Source organism: Vipera ursinii (genome assembly GCF_947247035.1).
Source record: "Vipera ursinii genome assembly, chromosome: 5".
In the NCBI taxonomy this organism is placed as follows: domain Eukaryota; kingdom Metazoa; phylum Chordata; class Lepidosauria; order Squamata; family Viperidae; genus Vipera; species Vipera ursinii.
This window is the reverse complement of record NC_139518.1, coordinates 7,213,049-7,232,402: the sequence shown is the minus strand read 5'-3', so window position 1 is coordinate 7,232,402 and position 19,354 is coordinate 7,213,049. Positions and strand designations below refer to the sequence as shown.

The 19,354-nt window shown below is 43.9% G+C and overlaps 1 protein-coding gene across 1 annotated transcript in view; it reads right to left on the bottom strand.

Annotated features, from left to right (window-relative positions):
• Positions 1-15,207: 15,207 nt before the first annotated feature.
• The window catches only part of LOC310641208 (major facilitator superfamily domain-containing protein 8-like), a 52,059-nt gene continuing 47,912 nt past the window's right edge, over positions 15,208-19,354 (bottom strand). The window contains 2 exon segments of the mRNA XM_083364079.1: positions 15,208-15,848; positions 18,697-18,827. Of these exon segments, the coding sequence (XP_083220205.1) occupies positions 15,759-15,848; positions 18,697-18,827 (221 nt within the window). The 3' untranslated portion in view covers positions 15,208-15,758.

Here is a 19,354-nt window from a genome sequence, read left to right as displayed (position 1 = left end):
CAGGAACTTATTAAATCCCTAATGACAAGTTAGACGGGTGGACCTTTTTGCCATCTGGGTCAATCTGCACGCTTGGTTTATTTGGGGAGTGGGGTTTCTGTGTTTCTAGATCTCCTGGTGATCTATACATTATCCAGCCACCATCCTCTTAAGAACAGGGGATCTGATCTTCTTATTGTTGCATCTGCCATGGGTGGGAACTGGGATACAGGTAGGCCTTGATTTACAACCATTCCATTTAGCGACCGTTCAAGGTTACAATGGCACTGCAGAAAAAGGGAGGGATGACTAACAGCCGCTGCAACATCCCCGCTGTCACGTGATCGAAATTTGGGCCCTTGGGAACTGGCACGTATTTACCACCGTTGCAAGGTCCCAGCATCATATGATCACGATTTGTGTGAGCCTTCCTGCTGGCTTTTCGCAAGCAAAGTCAATGGGGAAAGCTGGATGTGCTTAATGACCATGCGATTCATTTAACAACCGCAGTGGACAACTGCGGCAGAAACGGTCAGGCATGACTCCCTGAAGAACCACCTTGCTTAGCAATGGAAAAATCCGGCCCCAGATGTGATTATCAGCAGTGGTGGGATTCCAAATACCTGAACCACCGGTTCTCTTATTGGATGCAGGCCTGGGCCTCTGAGGCCTAGAACGGACTTCTGGAAGGGGTAACCATGCACTTTCTGGTGGGCCGTTCTAGGCCTAGGAGGCCTCCTCCAGGCCTCTGAGGCCTAGAGTAGACTTCTGGAAACACTGTACATTAAGCCGGTTCTCCAAACTCAGCAAAATTTAGCTACCAATTTTGCTGAACCGGTGCGAACCGGCTGAATCCCACCACTGCTTATAAGTTAAGGGCTACCTGTATTCTCATTTTTGACAGGATCAGTTCAGGTAGAGGCTGCCAATTCTCCCTACACCTGTGTCCTTTTCAATCTCACGACAGCCGAGTTCACGTAGCACACTACTAGACCAATGTTTCTCAACCTCAGCAACTTTAAGGCGTGTGGACTGGCTGGGTCACCTTTTGCGACCCTCCTACGAGCCAAGTCTATGGGGAAGCTTAGTCACTTAACAACCGCGTTACTAACTGAAACACTGCAGCGATTCACACTTAACAACCATGGCAAGGAAGGTTGTAAAATGGGGCAATATTCACTTAACTTCTGCCTTGCTTAGTAAGATAAATATCGGGCTCAATTGTGGCCGTAAGTCAAGGACTGCCTGTGTGAGGATACCTTCATTAGGGCAAAACCTTCAACCCTTTGAGTCTATTGATGCTATGATTCTATGACGTATAGTAGGGGTCCCCAACCCCCGATCCGTGGACCGGTACTGGGCTGCAGCATGCCAGCAACTGGTCCACACAAACAAGCAAAGCCCCATCTGTGGGGTGCAGGAAACACAAAACCATGCACCTTCCAGTCTGTGGAAAAAACTCTCTCCGTGGAACCGGTCCTTGGTGCCCAAAAGATTGAGGACCTCTGACGTACAGTCTGGCAACTTTGTCCACAAGGAAGTGGTGCTGGATTCCCCAGAATTTGGGGGGGTGGGAAACCTCAACCAGACAGTCCTGTATGGTGGAATTCCAGATGCCCTTTCTTCCTCAACTGAATATTTTTGTCTTCCAATATTCATTTTTCTTTCCATCCACCCATTTCCTTTTCTCCTCTCCCACCCACCCACCCTCATTTTATTTCGTTTCCCCAGGAAAGGAAACACTCACCTCGGCTTCTTCCTCTCCCTTGAACTGGTTTAATAAAGAGAAGGATGAGGGGTGACGTGAGAGCAGTCTTCCAATATTTGAGGGGTTGCCACAAAAAAGAGCCTTGGTGGAGCAGTGGGCTAATGCCTCCTTAAGTAACACCAGCTGCCTGCAATTAGTGCAGGTTCGAGTCCTACCAGGCTCAAGGTTGACTCAGCCTTCCATCCTTCCGAGGTAGGTAAAATGAGGACCCAGATTGTTGGGGGCAATAAGCTGACTTTGTAATAATGCCGCTTGGGGTGTGTGTGTGAAAGCCCTAATAAGCAGGCATATACATAGAATGAAGGCTACTGCTAAGCTTGTAAGCCGCCCTGAGTCTTCGGAGAAGGGCGGGATATAAATGGAATTAAAATAAAAAAAATAAAAAAATAAAAAGAGGGGGGGGGGGTCGACCTATTCTCCAAAGCACCAGGAGGCAGGATAAGAAGCAACGGATGGAAACTAATCTAGGAGACAATCAATCTGGAACTAAGGAAGAATTTCCTGACAATAAGAACAATTAATCAGTGGACTAACATGCCTTCAGAAGCTGTGAATGCTCCAATACTGGAAGTTTTTAAGAAGAGACTGGACAGCCCTTTGTCTGAAATAGTATAGGCTTTCCTGCCTGAGCAGGGGGTTGGACTAGATGACCTCCAAGGTCCCTTCCAACTCTGTTATTCTATATTCTAAGATGCGTGGATGTCAACTCCCAGAATTCCCCAGCTAGCATTGCTGGCTGGGGAATTCTGGGAGCTGAAGTCCGCACATCTTAAAGTGGCCCAAGTTGAGCAACACTAGATCACTGGAGGTTTTCAAGACAAAATCAGAGAATTGTCTGAAATGGTATAGGATCTTCTGCTTGAGCAAGGGGTTGGACTAGAAGACCTCCCAGGTCCCTTCCAACTCTGTGGTTCTGTTATTCTGGTAGTAGTCCTCTGCACCACTTTGATGTTGATGGAACCACAGTGTCCCCTGCTGGAACAAGATCCATCTTCATCTCCTCCTTGCTTGAGGACTAATAAAAAACAAAATCAGCCCCAGGTTTAATAAGCAGCAGTATATTCATAGAACAGAATCCAAAATACGGAGGGCAGAGAAAGGCTGAAGGCATCAAGTCCAAATGTCTCCCTCCATGAGAAACTCAAGTTCAAGAAATTCACAGCTGTCTCCTCTCAACTCATCCGGGAAAGGAGAGCCGGAGTTATTGTCCTACTTTCTCACGGCTAAACTTTCCCAGCTCCCGTCCTCTCTATTTTCGTAGGGCTATGCTGCCAGTTCTCCGGTCATCTACTTTTGGAGTAGTTCACACTTCACTTGAACCCATCTGGATCCTGCCCAGAACTGGATATGGACCTCAGGGTGAGATCTGACCCCTTAAGAATGAAATGGAGGTGTTCCTTCTAAAGATTTGGAAATAACACTTCCACGGGAACCATCAAAAATGGCACTCATGTTGCTGACAACTGTCACTCACCCATCGGCCTGTCACATTGTGACCAGCTACAGTTCCTCTGTCCCCTTCAGGCACGTTGGATAAACATCACTTGTATCTGAATTCTTCACCTAGTTGAATTATGGGAGCAGACACAGCCTTGGCCACATGAACATCTGCTATCTGTACTGCACGAGAGTTGCATTTCTCAGGATGAAATCCTGAGAACTTACTCCCTACTCTACTTTCAAAACCTTCCCATCTGATCCAGAGAGCAAACAACAGGTGAGCTAATTTTACCGACTGAACCGTGGGGGTGCAGTGGATGGAATGCAGCACAAGTGGTCCTCGAGTTACAACAGCTTGCTTAGGGACAGTTGAAAGTTACAACGGCACTTTAAAAAAGTGACTTATGACCCTTTTTCACCCTTATGACTGTCACAGCATCCCTTATGTGATGTATATTCGGATGCTTGACAACTGACTCACATTGATGAGGGTTGCAGTGTCCCGAGGGTCACGTGATCCCCTTTTGCGACCTTCTGATAAGCAAAGTCAATGGGGAAACCAGTTTCAGTTAATGACCGGGTTACTCACTTAACAACTGCAGTGATTCACTTAACAAGGAAAGTCATAAGATGGGGCAAAACTCACATAACAAATATCTCACTTAGCAACATAAATTTGGGGCTCAGTTTTGGTCGTAAGTTGAGAACTACCTGTATTGCAGGCCGACTCTGCCCACCGCCAGGAGTTCGATCCTGACTGGCTCAAGGTTGACTCAGCCTTCCATCCTTCTGAGGTCGGTAAAATGAGGAGCCAGATTGTTGGGGGCCAAATATGCTGACTCTGTAAACCACTATAAAGCACACTGGAGCGGTATATAAGTCTAAGTGCTTTTGCTATTTATTGTAAAGTTACTATTAACAGAATCTTGTAACTCTGAAAGTAAAAGTGTCTCTTTTACTGCTGGATAAGTTAGGAAAGTTCCTTGCTGCGTTTCTCTCTTTGCCCATTCAAGGTAGTCCTTGACTTACAATCACAATTAAGCTCCAAATTTCTGCTGCTAAGCGAGACCACTTTGAGGTGAATTTTGCCCCATTCTACGACCTTTCTTGCCACAGTTGTTAAGTGAATCACTGCAGTTGTTAAGTTAGTAAAACAGTTGTCAAGTGAATCTGGCTTCCCCCTGGATTTTGCTCGTCAGAAGGTCGCAAAAGGGGATCACGTGACCCCGGGACATTGCGACCGTCATAATTATGAGTCAGTTACCAAGCGTCTGAATTTTGGTCGAATGACCATGAGGGATATTGCAATGGTTGAAAAAAAAAGGTCACAAGTCACTTTTTTCAATGCTGTTGTACTTTCAGTCACTGAATGAACTGCTGTAAGTCGAGGACTATCTGTATGCAGCTGTGGGTGCCTTCACCTTATCTGATCATTCCCTAAACAGGGGCTTTTCCTCCCAACCCAGTCTCCCAGGAAGCTCCTTGGAGACTTTGAGCCACTCTCTCTCTCTCTCTCTCATCTATCCATCATCATTCACTATCTCTCTGTCTCTACCATCTCTCTCTCTGTCTCTTTTATATATATATAAAAGAACACTCGAACATCGGGATGAAGTAAAAAAAACAGTTTAATATACCGAGCTTTCGTTGGCCAAGTGCCAATGACATCAGATATATATATATATATATATATATATATATATATATATATATATATATATATATATATATATATATATATATATATATATATATATATAAATGCGGTCTTGCTTCTCCAGCAATTTTAAATGTTTGTTAACTATTTGATAGCAATCCAAAAATATTTACACACACACACACACACACACACACATATATATATGTTAGGCATATGGTGTTAGCCTACAATGTTGGGTTGAAAATATATTAACCATAATGCTATGGCTTTAAGATACTAATTGGCCAATGGGTGTGTAAGTGTTCTCATGGCCATAAGAGGAAGCTAGGAATGTAGCTTCTCTCTCTCTCTGAATTCACTGATCTCTACTGTTACTGTTTTTGCTCTGCTGTTAGTTTACTACTGTTGTAACCTAAACTGTGTATTGACCTCTGGACTGGTAAGAAGACTTTGTATTTGGATTACTCTTTGGACTGTTGCTATTGTTTATGTCCTGGACTGTTTATTTTTGACTGTGCATTTTTTGTTCTTACACCACCTCAAAAGTAAACTACTTTTTGTTTTTATAACTCAGTGTATTCTTGTGTGACTTTTTCTACTCTCAGTACCATTCCTTGTCTGTGCAACTCTTTGGTAGCACAAGGAGACCTCTGCACAAACAAATTTCTTAACACTGGTTATGGGCCCAGGCCTGTACTGAGAGTTAGTACACACAGTTTTCCTAGCTGAGTTTGTGTTAGTTGTTTTGGTGTAAAATGGCACAAGAACTGTTGTCAGGCATCTCCTGGATAACCCGGTTGGATGGGACAAACTATGTTTCCTGGTCCACAAAATGCTGCTTGCTTTTGCGCAAGGAAGGACTATGGACTGTTGTAAATAACCCACCAGATACTACTGCTTGGGATCCAGATGACGAAGAGGATGCAAAGAAGTTAGACAACTTTAAACGTAGCAATGAGAAAGCTCTTTGCATTATTGGACTAACACTGAATGACCAGCAGCTTGTCCATATTCGTGGTGAGGAGTCTGCTGCTAGGTGTTGGGATGTTTTGCGAAGGCTTTATGTTCGAGACAGTGTGGGTGCACATATACACCTTACACGTAAGCTGTTTAGGGCTCGTCTGCAGAAGAATGGAGATATGCTGACCCATTTAAATTACATGAAGGCAACTTTTCAAGAGCTTCATGAAAAGGAGCTGATTTTTTCAGAGTTGCATCAGGTCTACATTATTCTGTCATCTTTGGATAAGAGTTATGATGAGTATGTTTCTTCTTTGGAAGTCCTGACCAGAGAGGAACTGACATTGACTAACATTACTGGGAGACTGCTGGAAGAGTCCAGAAGAAGGCGTGACAGAGACCAGCTGAGAGAGACACAGCCACGAGAGGAGCAGCTATTTACCACTGCTTACACCATCAAGAAATGTTTTTCTTGTGGGGCTAAAGGGCATATAGCCAAATTCTGTAGAAAGGGTAAAAAACAGAATGTTAATAGCAGTGGAAAGGCTAAAAAGGGCATTGGTTTGGCTATTTCTGGTGAACCAACATCCAGAAAAAATGAATTGTGGGTTGTTGATAGTGGGGCTTCACAATGCATTACTAAAGAGAAAAAGAGGTTTGTTACTATGAAAAACAGCAACCAATATGTTTCACTGGCAAACGGTTGGAGGATGAAGGCCTCTGGTGAAGGTAATTCCTATTGTCCATGCATTGATGAACAGTTACCTATGTTATATATACCTAAACTAAGATTCAACCTGTTATCTGTAAGGGAATTGGTTAAAGTTGGGTTTGTGGTAACATTCAGAGGGGAGCAATGCACTATTGAGAGGAATGGAACCTGTGTAACTGCTAATTTGAAAGATGGTTTATTCGTTCTCACAAGTAACCAGGTTAGTACAGTTAAAGCTAACTCAATATGTGAGAACAAGAAGCCACATGATGAATGTATACATTTATTGCATAGGCGGTTAGGGCATATAAACTTTAACTCACTACGTAAAACAGTTGAGTTAGTAGAGGGACTTAAACTGAAGCCATGTAGTAAGTATTTGAATTGCAATGCCTGTAGTCAGGAAAAGAGCAAGGCAACTCCTGCAAACAGGATAAACGGCTTCAAAACAACTGTACCTTTGGAAGTTGTGTTTGCTGACTTAATTGGACCCATGAAACCAAGTTTAGGAGGGTCATGTTATATTTTAAGTATATTGGACCACTACTCTCGTTATGGTTTTTGTTATCTGCTTAAGTCAAAGGCAGACACTTTCCAACAATTTGCAAACTGGCTGAAGTTTGTGGAGAGAAAAACAAAGAGAAAGGTTCAGTGCATAATTACTGATAATGGTACTGAATTTACAAATAAGCATTTTGTTGATATGCTACAATCAGCTGGCATTGAGCATAAACGTTCAGCCCCTTATAGGCCTCAACATAATGCTTTTGTTGAGAGACGTGGGCAAACGTTACAAGCCATGATGAGAACCATGTTAAGAGATTCTGGCTTAACAGATAGACTGTGGGGGGAGGCAGCAAAATGTGCAAACCATCTTCTGAATATAGTTGTTAATACTTCTACTGGTAAAATACCATATACAATATGGCATGGTAGAAGACCAAACCTTGATTACCTGCACACGTTTGGCACCCCAGCTTGGGTCCACATTCCTGCACAACTCAGGAGTAAAGGCCAACATAGGGCTAGGCAATTATACTTCGTAGGTTACGAAGCTAACCACAGATCCTATCGTTTCTGGGAACGAGGCACAACTAATGTATATAACAGTGCGAATGCAAAATTCCTTGAGCACGTTGGTTGGGATAGACTAGAGCAAGAAACTGTTAATACTGATCCTCTAGTGTTTGAGGACTCCTCTGATAATGTAACTAGTAATGATAATACATCTCCTGTAAATATAAAAGATGAAACAGAGGAAGGAAAGGAGTCAGGAATTCAAAGCCCTGTAATTCCTTGGCGTTCAACGCGTATCAGACATCCACCTGATCGCTATGAAGCTAGTATATGTCAAGTTAGTGTAGAGCCATCTAACTATGATGAGATCAGGATGTATCCTGAAAAGGAACAGGCATCATGGAAAGCTGCAATGAACAGGGAGTTGAAGTCTTTGCAGGATCTTAAAGTTTATGTGAAAGCAAAACTGCCACCTGGTGAGCAAGCTATAGGTTGTAAATGGATATATAAGTTAAAGAAAGGAGTAGATGGAACTATAACCCATAAGGCACGTTTGGTTGCACAAGGTTTTGCCCAAACTACTGAGGATTATGACGAGGTGTTTGCACCCAGTCTAAGGGCAACTACTTTAAGAGCAGCTTTAGTATGGGCGGCTAAAAACCAATATATGGTTACTCATGTAGATGTTGAAACTGCATATTTACATGCTCCATTGCAACATACTATTTATTTAAGAATACCACCAGGATTGACTAGTGATAGAAACCATGATTGTTGGGAGTTAAAGAAAAGCCTCTATGGATTGAAACAATCAGGCTATGAGTGGAACAAATGTATAGTTAATGAGTTAAGTGCATTAGGTTTTGTAGCCAGTAATGCTGATCCTTGTTTGTTTAGAAGAGAACACAACGGAGCATTATCTTTTCTTTTATTATTCACAGATGATATTGCAATAACAAAAACTGAGTTAGAAGCACAAACTATCATTTCAAGATTGGAAAATAAATTCACAATTAGAAATCTTGGGAAAATTAGCCACTATTTGGGGTTAGATATTGTGAAAACAAATAGGGGTTTTAAGATTTCGCAAGCCAGTAAAATATCTCAGTTATTAAAGAGATACAATATGGAAATGTGTAAACCAGCAAAAACTCCGATGGCTATGGATTTTAAGGACACTAATGTTGAGAGTCCTGTATTTGATAAGACTATGTACCAATCTTTGATAGGAAGTCTTATGTATCTTAGTAATTGGACTAGGCCTGATATTTCTTACTGTGTAAATCAATTAGCCAGGTACAACAATAATCCAACTGTTAGACACTGGCAATCAGCTAAACGAGTATTAAGGTATTTGAAGCAGACTATTCACTACTCGTTATATTTAGAGCCAAATCGTGAGTTAATCCTCACAGCATATGCAGATGCGAGTTTTGCCTCTGATACAAACACTCGTAAATCTACTTCAGGGTTGGCTATAATGTTGGGTGATTCTTTGATTGGATGGAAATCTATTACACAAAAACACATAAGCTTATCTACAATGGAGGCTGAATTTTCATGTCTGTCAGTGTTATGTACAGAACTGCTAGTGTACAAACAATTATTGTTAGATATGGGTTTAGATGTAAATGATCCATTCATTGTGTATGAGGACAATCAAGCTGCGATAAAGATGGCTAATAATGCTGCAGTAAGAACAAGATCTAAACATACTGATCTTCGTTATTTAAATGTCAGACAATGTGTCAAAGATAAATTAATACAGCTAGAGTATTGCCCATCTGATGTAAATATTGCAGACCATTTTACGAAGGTACAAAGTGCTGTGAAACACAATGCTAATTGTGAAAGAATGTGCATAAGATTGTAAGAGTTATATATTATTCTACCCAAAGGGGAGAATGTTAGGCATATGGTGTTAGCCTACAATGTTGGGTTGAAAATATATTAACCATAATGCTATGGCTTTAAGATACTAATTGGCCAATGGGTGTGTAAGTGTTCTCATGGCCATAAGAGGAAGCTAGGAATGTAGCTTCTCTCTCTCTCTGAATTCACTGATCTCTACTGTTACTGTTTTTGCTCTGCTGTTAGTTTACTACTGTTGTAACCTAAACTGTGTATTGACCTCTGGACTGGTAAGAAGACTTTGTATTTGGATTACTCTTTGGACTGTTGCTATTGTTTATGTCCTGGACTGTTTATTTTTGACTGTGCATTTTTTGTTCTTACACCACCTCAAAAGTAAACTACTTTTTGTTTTTATAACTCAGTGTATTCTTGTGTGACTTTTTCTACTCTCAGTACCATTCCTTGTCTGTGCAACTCTTTGGTAGCACAAGGAGACCTCTGCACAAACAAATTTCTTAACAATATAGATAGATAGATAGATAGATATAGATATATATAGATATAGATATAGATATAGATATAGATATATATATTAAGTATTTGCCAAGTCTTTTGAATACACCTTGCTAATTAAATCTTTCTTTCCTGTTTTGGCCTAACTCAAGGCTACTCACAGGATATAGTCACAACTTATGACAGCTCATTATTTGTGTAAATTATTCAAATTGCTAATAAAGAATTTAGGGAGGCTGATATGATCATTTCGAACTCATCAGTCAGTCATACCCTTTTTATCTGAGATTCAAACCTGGGCTAATTCTACTTAACACATATATCTCCCTTGCTTCCTAGCTAATAAACAGAGAAAGAACCTGTGGCTCAGGAAGTTAAAACAACTGCCTAATATATAATCAGCCCAGGTTTGATGTCATTCGGGTTCTTTCCCGTGTAGAATTGAAGGTGTAGGAGCAACGTTTCGACGGAATCCCATCCGTCATCCTCAGGCTGGTGGCTTCAGCTTCCTTCTTCTGGGAGAAGCATGTATATATATATATGCCACAGGGCTGCGTGCTTAGCCCCTACCTGTACTCATTGTACACATATGATTGTGTATCATCCAACCCATCTACTGCGATAATTAAGTTCGCAGATACCACCGTAGTGGGTCTTATTACAGGTGGGGATGAGACAGCATACAGGGTGGAGGTACAAAAACTATCCATATGGTGTTGTAACAACAACTTGCACCTGAACATTGGCAAGACGAAAGAGATGGTGCTAGACTTCCGGAGTATAAAGGAGGAACCTGCCCCACTTTACATTGGGGGGGGGGACTGTGTGGAGAGAATTTCCTCCTTTAAATTTCTGGGAGTCTACCTCTGCGAAGATCTTACCTGGAAAGTTAATACAACCCAGGTGGCCAGAAAGGCCCAACAGAGACTTCACTTTCTCAGGGTCTTGCGGAAGAACAGGGTAGAACAATGGCTAATGACCCTCTTTTACCAGTCTACTATAGAGAGCGTCCTCTCGTATGGTATTGTGGTTTGGTATGCTGGTCTGACAGCCGTGGATAGGAAAGTATTACAGAGGGTAGTGAACACAGCACAAGACATGGTGGGCTGTCCCCTGACACCACTGGATGACCTCGCCAGGGCTTGGTGCCTTGGAAGAGTGAGGAAAATTCTCAGGGACGACTCACACCCTGGACGATATCTCTTTACTCTCCTACCATCGGGTAGGAGATACAGGAGTATAGCCAGCCATACCAACAGGCTGAAGAACATGGTCTGTCAGGCTCCTGAACGGGAAATAATTTTATAAACTTTATGTATGATTGACTTGTGAGGCTGGTGTGTTGTGCAATTTGCTCACATGGTGTAGTAAGATGGAGGTTTTGTTGCCACTGTGAATTGGGGGTGGGGGCACGAAGGGAGGCTCAGCCAATCTCAATATATACATGGTTGTACTTTGACAATAAAGGTTCATTCATTCATCTATCTCATGTCTCTATCATCTATCCATTTATCATTCTCTTCTATCTATCTATCATCTATCTATCTAATCTGTCTACCATCTCTCTCTCTCTCTCTCTCTCTCTCTCTCTCTCTCTCTCTCTCTCTCTCTGTGTGTGTGTGTATGATCAGCTAATTCTACTTCTGTCTCTTAAGGCTACATTCACAGAATCTTGCAAATCCGAAAGCTGCATTTCTAACACAAGGTGTGTAACTCAAGATTGAGCTATGGTTGTCTCCGAGCTTGCTTGTTTCCTTGCAGACGTTACCTAGTCAGATAATGGGAGTTACCACAAACTCCACAGTGCATTTCTCCCATGGCTGTTACAGCCTAAAGAAGTAGGGAAGGTCCCTCCAGAGTTGCCCGTCCCACCCCCATTCCTGCTATGGTCTGAGCTGCCTCCTATCCCACCGGTCCCAAGGTCATTTCCACATACCATTACCAAGGGTCAGGTTAAACACACAAATGGATACAATCTTTTTCTTACTTTGCAAGCTTCGGAGATATTTCTGGAGAAAGGGGTGTGTGTGTGTGTGTCTTTCTTTATGATATCCCAACCTATCTGAAACTTTCCCACACTTACTAACGTGGTTTCCCAGTGCTGTTATTTGTCTGATGAATGTCTAGAGGGAACGTTAGGGGAATCCAGAACATACTTAGCAGCCGGGAAGGGTGAGGAGGAGGAGTGAGATGTCCACCAAATTGACGTAGTTGGTAAATATCAGCCAAGTCACTGGTGACAAACAAGGGACAACTTCAAGTGGGAATCCCACAAACAGAAGAGGACGTCTCTCTGATTTGGACCCAGATATTTTTCTTCATTTTTTGCCCAAGCCAGCTTCAATCCACCCCAGTGGTTCATTTTCTCAATACAGGCAGTCCTCGATTTATGACTTATAACTGAATGGTAAGCACAGTCATAAAGACCATGTTGGACAAATATCCAACTCTTTGGCAGCTTTTGTTTTTCTGTTGTCACTGGTGGATGGAGGAGGACAGCCTCTATTCCCAGCCAGCATCCGGCAAGCAAAGTCAGTGGGGGAAAGCCAGACTTGCTTAACGACCGCCTGGATTGAATTAACGACAGCAGCGATTCACTTGACAACCAAAGCAGAAAGGTTGTAAAATGAGAGGCAACTCACTTAACCACTGCCTTTCTAAGCAACAGAAATTTGGGGGTCCGTTGTGGGACGCGGTGGCTCAGTGGGTTAGGACGCTGAGCTTGTCGATCAGAAGGTCGGCAGTTTGGCGGGTTGAATCCCGAGTGCCGCGTAACAGAGGGAGCGTCTGTTACTCATCCCAGCTTCTGCTAACCTAGCAGTTCGAAAGCACGTAAAAATGCAGGTAGAAAAATAGGGACCACTACAGTGGGAAGGTAACAGCGTTCCATGCACCTTTGGCGTCTAGTCATGCCAGCCACGTGACCACGGAGACGTCCTCGGACAAGCGCTGGCTCTTCGGCTTTGAAACGGAGATGAGCACCGGCCCCTAGAGTTGGAAACGACTGTGCATGGGAACCTTTACCTTTACCTTTACGTGGTCATAAGTCAAGGACCAACTGTGATTATTCTTCTTGAGGCTTCACCATCACCAAGCCTTTAGAGAAGACAGCCCCAACCTTTTGGGCACCAGGGACCAATTCCGTGGAGAGGTTTTTCCACAGACCGGAGAGTGTGTGGTTTTGTGTACTGCCTGCATACTTGTTTGTGCTTGCTTGTGCGGACCAGTTACTAGCATGCCACGGACCAGGGATTGAAGACCCCTGCTTTAGAGGTCTCCTGACTCCACAAATTCCCCTTCCAGACCTGTCTCAACTGTGGGATTCTTATCGTTCCAGTCTTTTTCCCCAACCAACTTTTTTTTTAAAAAAAAAACAAAAACCTAGATGAAACTTGGCTTAATGCCAGTAATTGTGAGAGGGATCTCAGAGTCCTAGTGGACAATCTCTTAGATATGAGCCAGCAGTGTGCTGCAGGTGCCAAAAAAGCCAACGCAGTGCTAGGCTGCATTAACAGAGGGACAGAATCAAGAACATGTGAAGTATTAATACTACTTTACAATGCCTTGGTAAGGCCACACTTGGAATACTGCATCCAGTTTGGGTCACCACGATGTAAAAAAGATGTTGAGACTCTAGAAAGAGTGCAGAGAAGAGCAACAAAGATGATCAGGGGACTGGAGGCTAAATCATATGAGGAACGGTTGCTGGAATTGGGTATGTCCAGTTTAATGAAGAGAAGGACGAGGGGTGACATTATAGAAGTGTTCCAATATCTCAGGGGCTGCCACAAAGAAGAGGGAGTCAAGCTATTCTTCAAAGCACCTGAAGGCAGGACAAGAAGCAACGGATGGAAACTAATCAAGGAGAGAAGCAACCTAGAACTAAGGAGAAATTTCCTGACAGTTAGAACAATTAATCAGTGGAACAATCTGCCTCCAGAAGCTGTGAATGCTCCAACACTGGAAGCTTTTAAGAAGAGATTGGACAGCCATTTGTCTGAAATGGTATAGGGTCTCCTGCCTGAGCAGGGAGTTGGACTAGATGACCTCCAAGGTCCCTTCCAACATTATATTATTATTATTATTATTATTATTATTATTATTATTATTATTATTATTATTATTATTATTATATTATTATTATTATTATTATTATATTATTATTATTATTATTATTATTATTATTATTATTAAACTTTTATTCATAAAACATGAAACTCAGTCAACTGAACACTCAAATTGACTGGCACTAATGGCTGACACGGGTTGCTGCCAGCATCCTAGGTATCAACCAGGTATCTCCTTAAAATGTAAGATGTTCCGAGTAGCGCAGTTTTTTGTAGCTTTGCTGGAGTTATTGCAGGAAGCTGCAATTTCTTGATGTATTTTGCAAAGTTTTTGGACATAGTTCCCAGTGCCCCAATGACAATGGGTATCACTGTTACATGTTTCATCCATAATTGTGCAGTTTCGATGGCCAGGTCACGGTATTTCATATTTTTTTTCAGTTCTTTTTCGACTCAGGCATCTCCTGGTACAGCGATATCAATCAACTGTATGCTTTGCGATATCTGGCGTGTTGGGTTCTAAATGGCGATCTGTCTGTATTCGGAAGTCCCACAAGATCTTCACCCTCTCATTCTCAACAACTTTTTCCACCCTATGTTCCCATGACTTTTCGGACACAGGCAAGTTGTATTTTTTACACAATGCCCAGTGGATTAGTTTAGCAACTCAGTCATGTCTAGCTTTATAATCAGTTTGCACGATTTTGCTGCACTCACATATTAAATGTGAAACAGTTTCAACTTTGTCATTGCAAAGTCGGCAATTTGGATTGTCAGTAGATTTTTGTATCTTCGCTTTCATGGCATTAGTTTGTAGTGCTTGTTCTTGAGCAGCCAGTATTAAGCCTTCCGTTTCTTTCTTGATGGTTCCCATCTTAAGCCATGCCCATGTCAAGTTGTTATCACATTTTCCTTCAATGTTTTTCAAATGCTGTCCATGCAAAACTTTGGTTTTCCATCTATTTAATCTGTCGTCGTTGTTGTTGTTGTTATTATTGTTATTATTATTATTATGTTTTATTATTATTATGTTTTATTATTATTAAGTTTTTAAGAAGAGATTGGACAACCATTTGTTTGAAATGGTATAGTTTCCCGCTCGAGTAGGGGTTTAGACTAGAAGACCTCCGAGATCCCTTCCAATACTATTATACTGTGTTTGGTGTTCTGCTCAGTCCTCAGCCCAAAGCAAAGACAGGGTGGAAATACTTTAATAAATAAAACATCCAGCCCTCCCACTGCAGTTTAACAATCAAGGTCAGAACTGTGAAAACAGCAGCAGCAGCAGCAGCAGCAGCAAAATAATGGGTTGTCACAAAAGTCATAATAAATTATAAGAAAATAAAAGATTAAAGGCCAGCGTTTCTTCTTTTTTTTATAGACGGATTTCAGATTCACCCAGGAGCTGGTCTCTTCTCCTCTGCAAAATGGAACGTGAGATTTGCCAGGGATCTTCGCTCAGCGGAGCAGTTACACCTTTTCTGCTCTGCTGTACAGCACCCCAAAGAAAGAAAAGCTTCATGTTCCGCTGGGTTCATATCGAAAAAAGAAAAAAAAAAAGAGAGAGAGAAATATCCTGGTGGAAAGAAGAGACCAAAACAAATGCCATCCAACGTCCTCCATCTCTAAGGTGGACACAGAGCCATTACCAGCTTCTCCTGACGCTCCTGAGACCTGGAATTTGAAAAGCAAAGTGGTTCCACTGGCATGGCCAGTTGGCTGGCAGTCCCTTCACCTGGTGGGTGATATGAGCTTCTCCATGCCTCCAAGGGCACCTCAAAAAGGTCCTCATGAGTTGGACTCCTCCTGGGTTGATCGTGGCAATGGGTGTTCACTTGGGATCTCCACCAGGTATCTGTAGGACAGCCCCACCATGATCTGCAGGGAAAAGACAGATAGGTAACGTACTAGGAAAGGGGTCCCCAATACCCGGTCCGTGGACCAGTACCGGTCCGTGGCATGCCAGCAACCGGTCCCCACAAACAAGCAAAGCCCCATCTGTGGGATGCAGGCAGCACGCAAAACCACGCACTCTCCAGTCCGTGGGAAAACCTCTCTCCACGGAACCGGTCCCTGGTGCCCAAAAGGTTGGGGGCCTCTGCACTAGGGAGGTACAGAAAAGGAGAGAGTTGGCGGTAGAAAGATGGAAGGAAAACAGGTCTGAATTTGACTCCAGGAATTATTTATAGGTGGTCCTCGACTTAACAACCACAATTGAGCTCAACTGTGTTCGTACGTCGAGGGCCACCTAAAAGTAACAGTTCTGTTGCTAAGCGAGTCAGCTGTTAAAAACATTGTGCTCCACTTTACGGCCTTTTTCCTCCCACCGCTGTTCAGCAAATCGCTACTGTTGTAAAGTGAACCAAGCAGTCGCTAAGGGAATCCGGTTCCCCCCCCCCCCCGATGACTCTGCTTGTCAGAAGCTGGCTGGGAAGCTACAAATGGTGATCACGTGACCCATGAGAGAGCAGCCGTCCTCAGTCCATCCCAATTGCCAAGTGGCTCAATTTTCTGATCCTGCGACCCGTGGAGACGCCGCAGTGGTCACAAAGTGGGAAAGACCTTGTCGCTTTTAAGTCCCTTTTTAAAGTGCCGCTGCAACTTCAAATGCTCGCTAAACGAATCGGTGTTAAGTCCAGGACCGGCTGACTCTCATTAGAGCAGGGATCAGAGGATGCTCAGCAGGGGCCGTTCTGAGATGCTTGCCGTGTCCCGCTGGTGCCGTGGACCCAGCGGCTTCTTAATGGCTACTGCCTAGGCCAGGGGTAGGCAACCTTGGCTTTTTTTTATGACTGGTGGACTTCAGCTCCCAGAATTCCTGAGCCAGCCATGCTGAGGGAAAAGGGAGAGGTTTCCAAGCTGAGCCAGGCTGGCTCAGGAATTCTGGGAGTTGAAGTCCACGAGTCATAAAAGAGCCAAGGTTGCCTACCCCTGGCCTAGGCCTAGGCCGCTTTATGACTTGTGGACTTCAACTCCCAGAATTCCTGAGCCAGCCATGCTGAGGGAAAAGGGAGAGGTTTCCAAGCTGAGCCAGGCTGGCTCAGGAATTCTGGGAGTTGAAGTCCACGAGTCATAAAAGAGCCAAGGTTGCCTACCCCTGGCCTAGGCCTAGGCCGCTTTATGACTTGTGGACTTCAACTCCCAGAATTCCTGAGCCAGCCATGCTGAGGGGAAAGGCAGAGGTTTCCAAGCTGAGCCATGCTGGCTGAGGAATTCTGGGAGTTGAAGTTCACACATTTTCAAGGGACCACATTTGAGAAACATGGCCTAATGCAGGGGTAGGCAACCTTGGCTCTTTTATGACTGGTGGACTTCAACTCCCAGAATTCCTGAGCCAGCCACGCTGAGGGGAAAGGGAGAGGTTTCCCAGCTGAGCCGTGCTGGCTCAGGAATTCTGGGAGTTGAAGTCCAGGAGTCATAAAAGGGCCAAGGTTGCCTACCCCTGGCCTAGGCCTAGGCCGCTTTATGACTTGTGGACTTCAACTCCCAGAATTCCTGAGCCAGCCATGCTGAGGGGAAAGGCAGAGGTTTCCAAGCTGAGCCATGCTGGCTGAGGAATTCTGGGAGTTGAAGTTCACACATTTTCAAGGGACCACATTTGAGAAACATGGCCTAATGCAGGGGTAGGCAACCTTGGCTCTTTTATGACTGGTGGACTTCAACTCCCAGAATTCCTGAGCCAGCCACGCTGAGGGGAAAGGGAGAGGTTTCCCAGCTGAGCCGTGCTGGCTCAGGAATTCTGGGAGTTGAAGTCCAGGAGTCATAAAAGGGCCAAGGTTGCCTACCCCTGCCCTAGGCCTAGGCCGCTTTATGACTTGTGGACTTCAACTCCCAGAATTCCTGAGCCAGCCACGCTGAGGGGAAAGGGAGAGGTTTCCCAGCTGAGCCGTGCTGGCTCAGGAATTCTGGGAGTTGAAGTCCAGGAGTCATAAAAGGGCCAAGGTTGCCTACCCCTGGCCTAGGCTGCATGTCAGGTCCCCAAACCCTTTTTCTTTTCCTTGCATACATACTCTACTTTTGGGGCCTGCCAATCTGCTGGGGGAGGGGAGATGGGGACTTTCAATTAGCTTGGGACAACTTTTGCTTTCTACTCTCTCTTCTCCCTGGGTCTATTCCCTTGAGAAAGGAATGCGTCTCCCTTTATCAGGGAGATGAAATGAAAGTGGAGAAGACCTTGAAATGCCCGCCAACGCTCTTCGGACCACCTGTGGATTGGCTGGATTTCAAATGGACATTATGACTGCGGTGGGAGGAGGAATATTGCTTGCTTAACTGTACCGTTTGCGCTGGGATTTTCCCCAGGTCTCACCTTGACTTCCCTACTGTCACTGACCCCTAATAAAAGTTTCCACCATCATAAATATGAGTCAGTTGCCGAGCATCTGAATTTGGATCACATGACCCTGAGGGATGCTGCGATGGTTGTTAACTGTGAAAATCGGTCAGGAAATAAAAAGGGCATTGACTTCCAACTTCCTTTGGTGCAACAGAGTATCCGCTTCAAACCTCTACTTTTTTTACTGCCTCCGGTACTTCTCAAATTTTACTTTTCTATACTTCCCCCCCCACACACACACAGCTGCTTCTCACAGCTGGGGAAACCCAGGAACATTCTCTTCTCAGAACAGAGAAGCTTACAGAACAGAGAAATCCGGGGTCTCAGAATTATACTTCAACGCAGGACGTTACGCCTGGAGAAAGAGAATGTGGGCCTTCGGACACTCACCATCAGTAGGCTGAGCAGCCCCATCATCACTCCAAGCATGATGTACAGATTATCCGTCAATCCCCCGGCCCACAAAGGCCCAAGGATGGTGGCAATTCCCCCGACGGAGCGACGGAGCCCGTGGCTGAAGCCTGCCAAAGAAGAAGAGAGAAAAAAACAACGAGAGAGAAATAAATCCTGCTGTACAGGGAACTCCTCAAACTTACCATCACAATTCTTGTTGCTAAGCAAGAGGGTTGTTACGCGAATTTTGCCCCATTTTACGACCTTTCTTGCCACAGTGCTTAAGTGAATCGCTCCAGCTGTTATGTTGCTAAGACTGTTCTTAGGTGAATCTGGCCTTTGCTTGTCAGAAGGCTGCAAAAGGTAATTAATTACATGACCCCCGGGATGCTGCAAACGTCATAAATTTGAACCAGTTGTATCCGACTGTAAATCGCATGACCAAGGGGATGCCGTCTTCCAAGATTTCAGGGTCTTCCACAAAGAAGGGGGTGGGTGGGTGTCAACCTGTTCTCCAAAGCACCTGAGGGCAGGATGAGAAGCAACGGATGGAAACTAATCAAGGAGAGAAGCAACCTAGAACTAAGGAGAAATTTCCTGACAATTAGAACAAATAACCGGTGGATCAGCTTCCTTCCCAGAAGTTGTGGGTGCT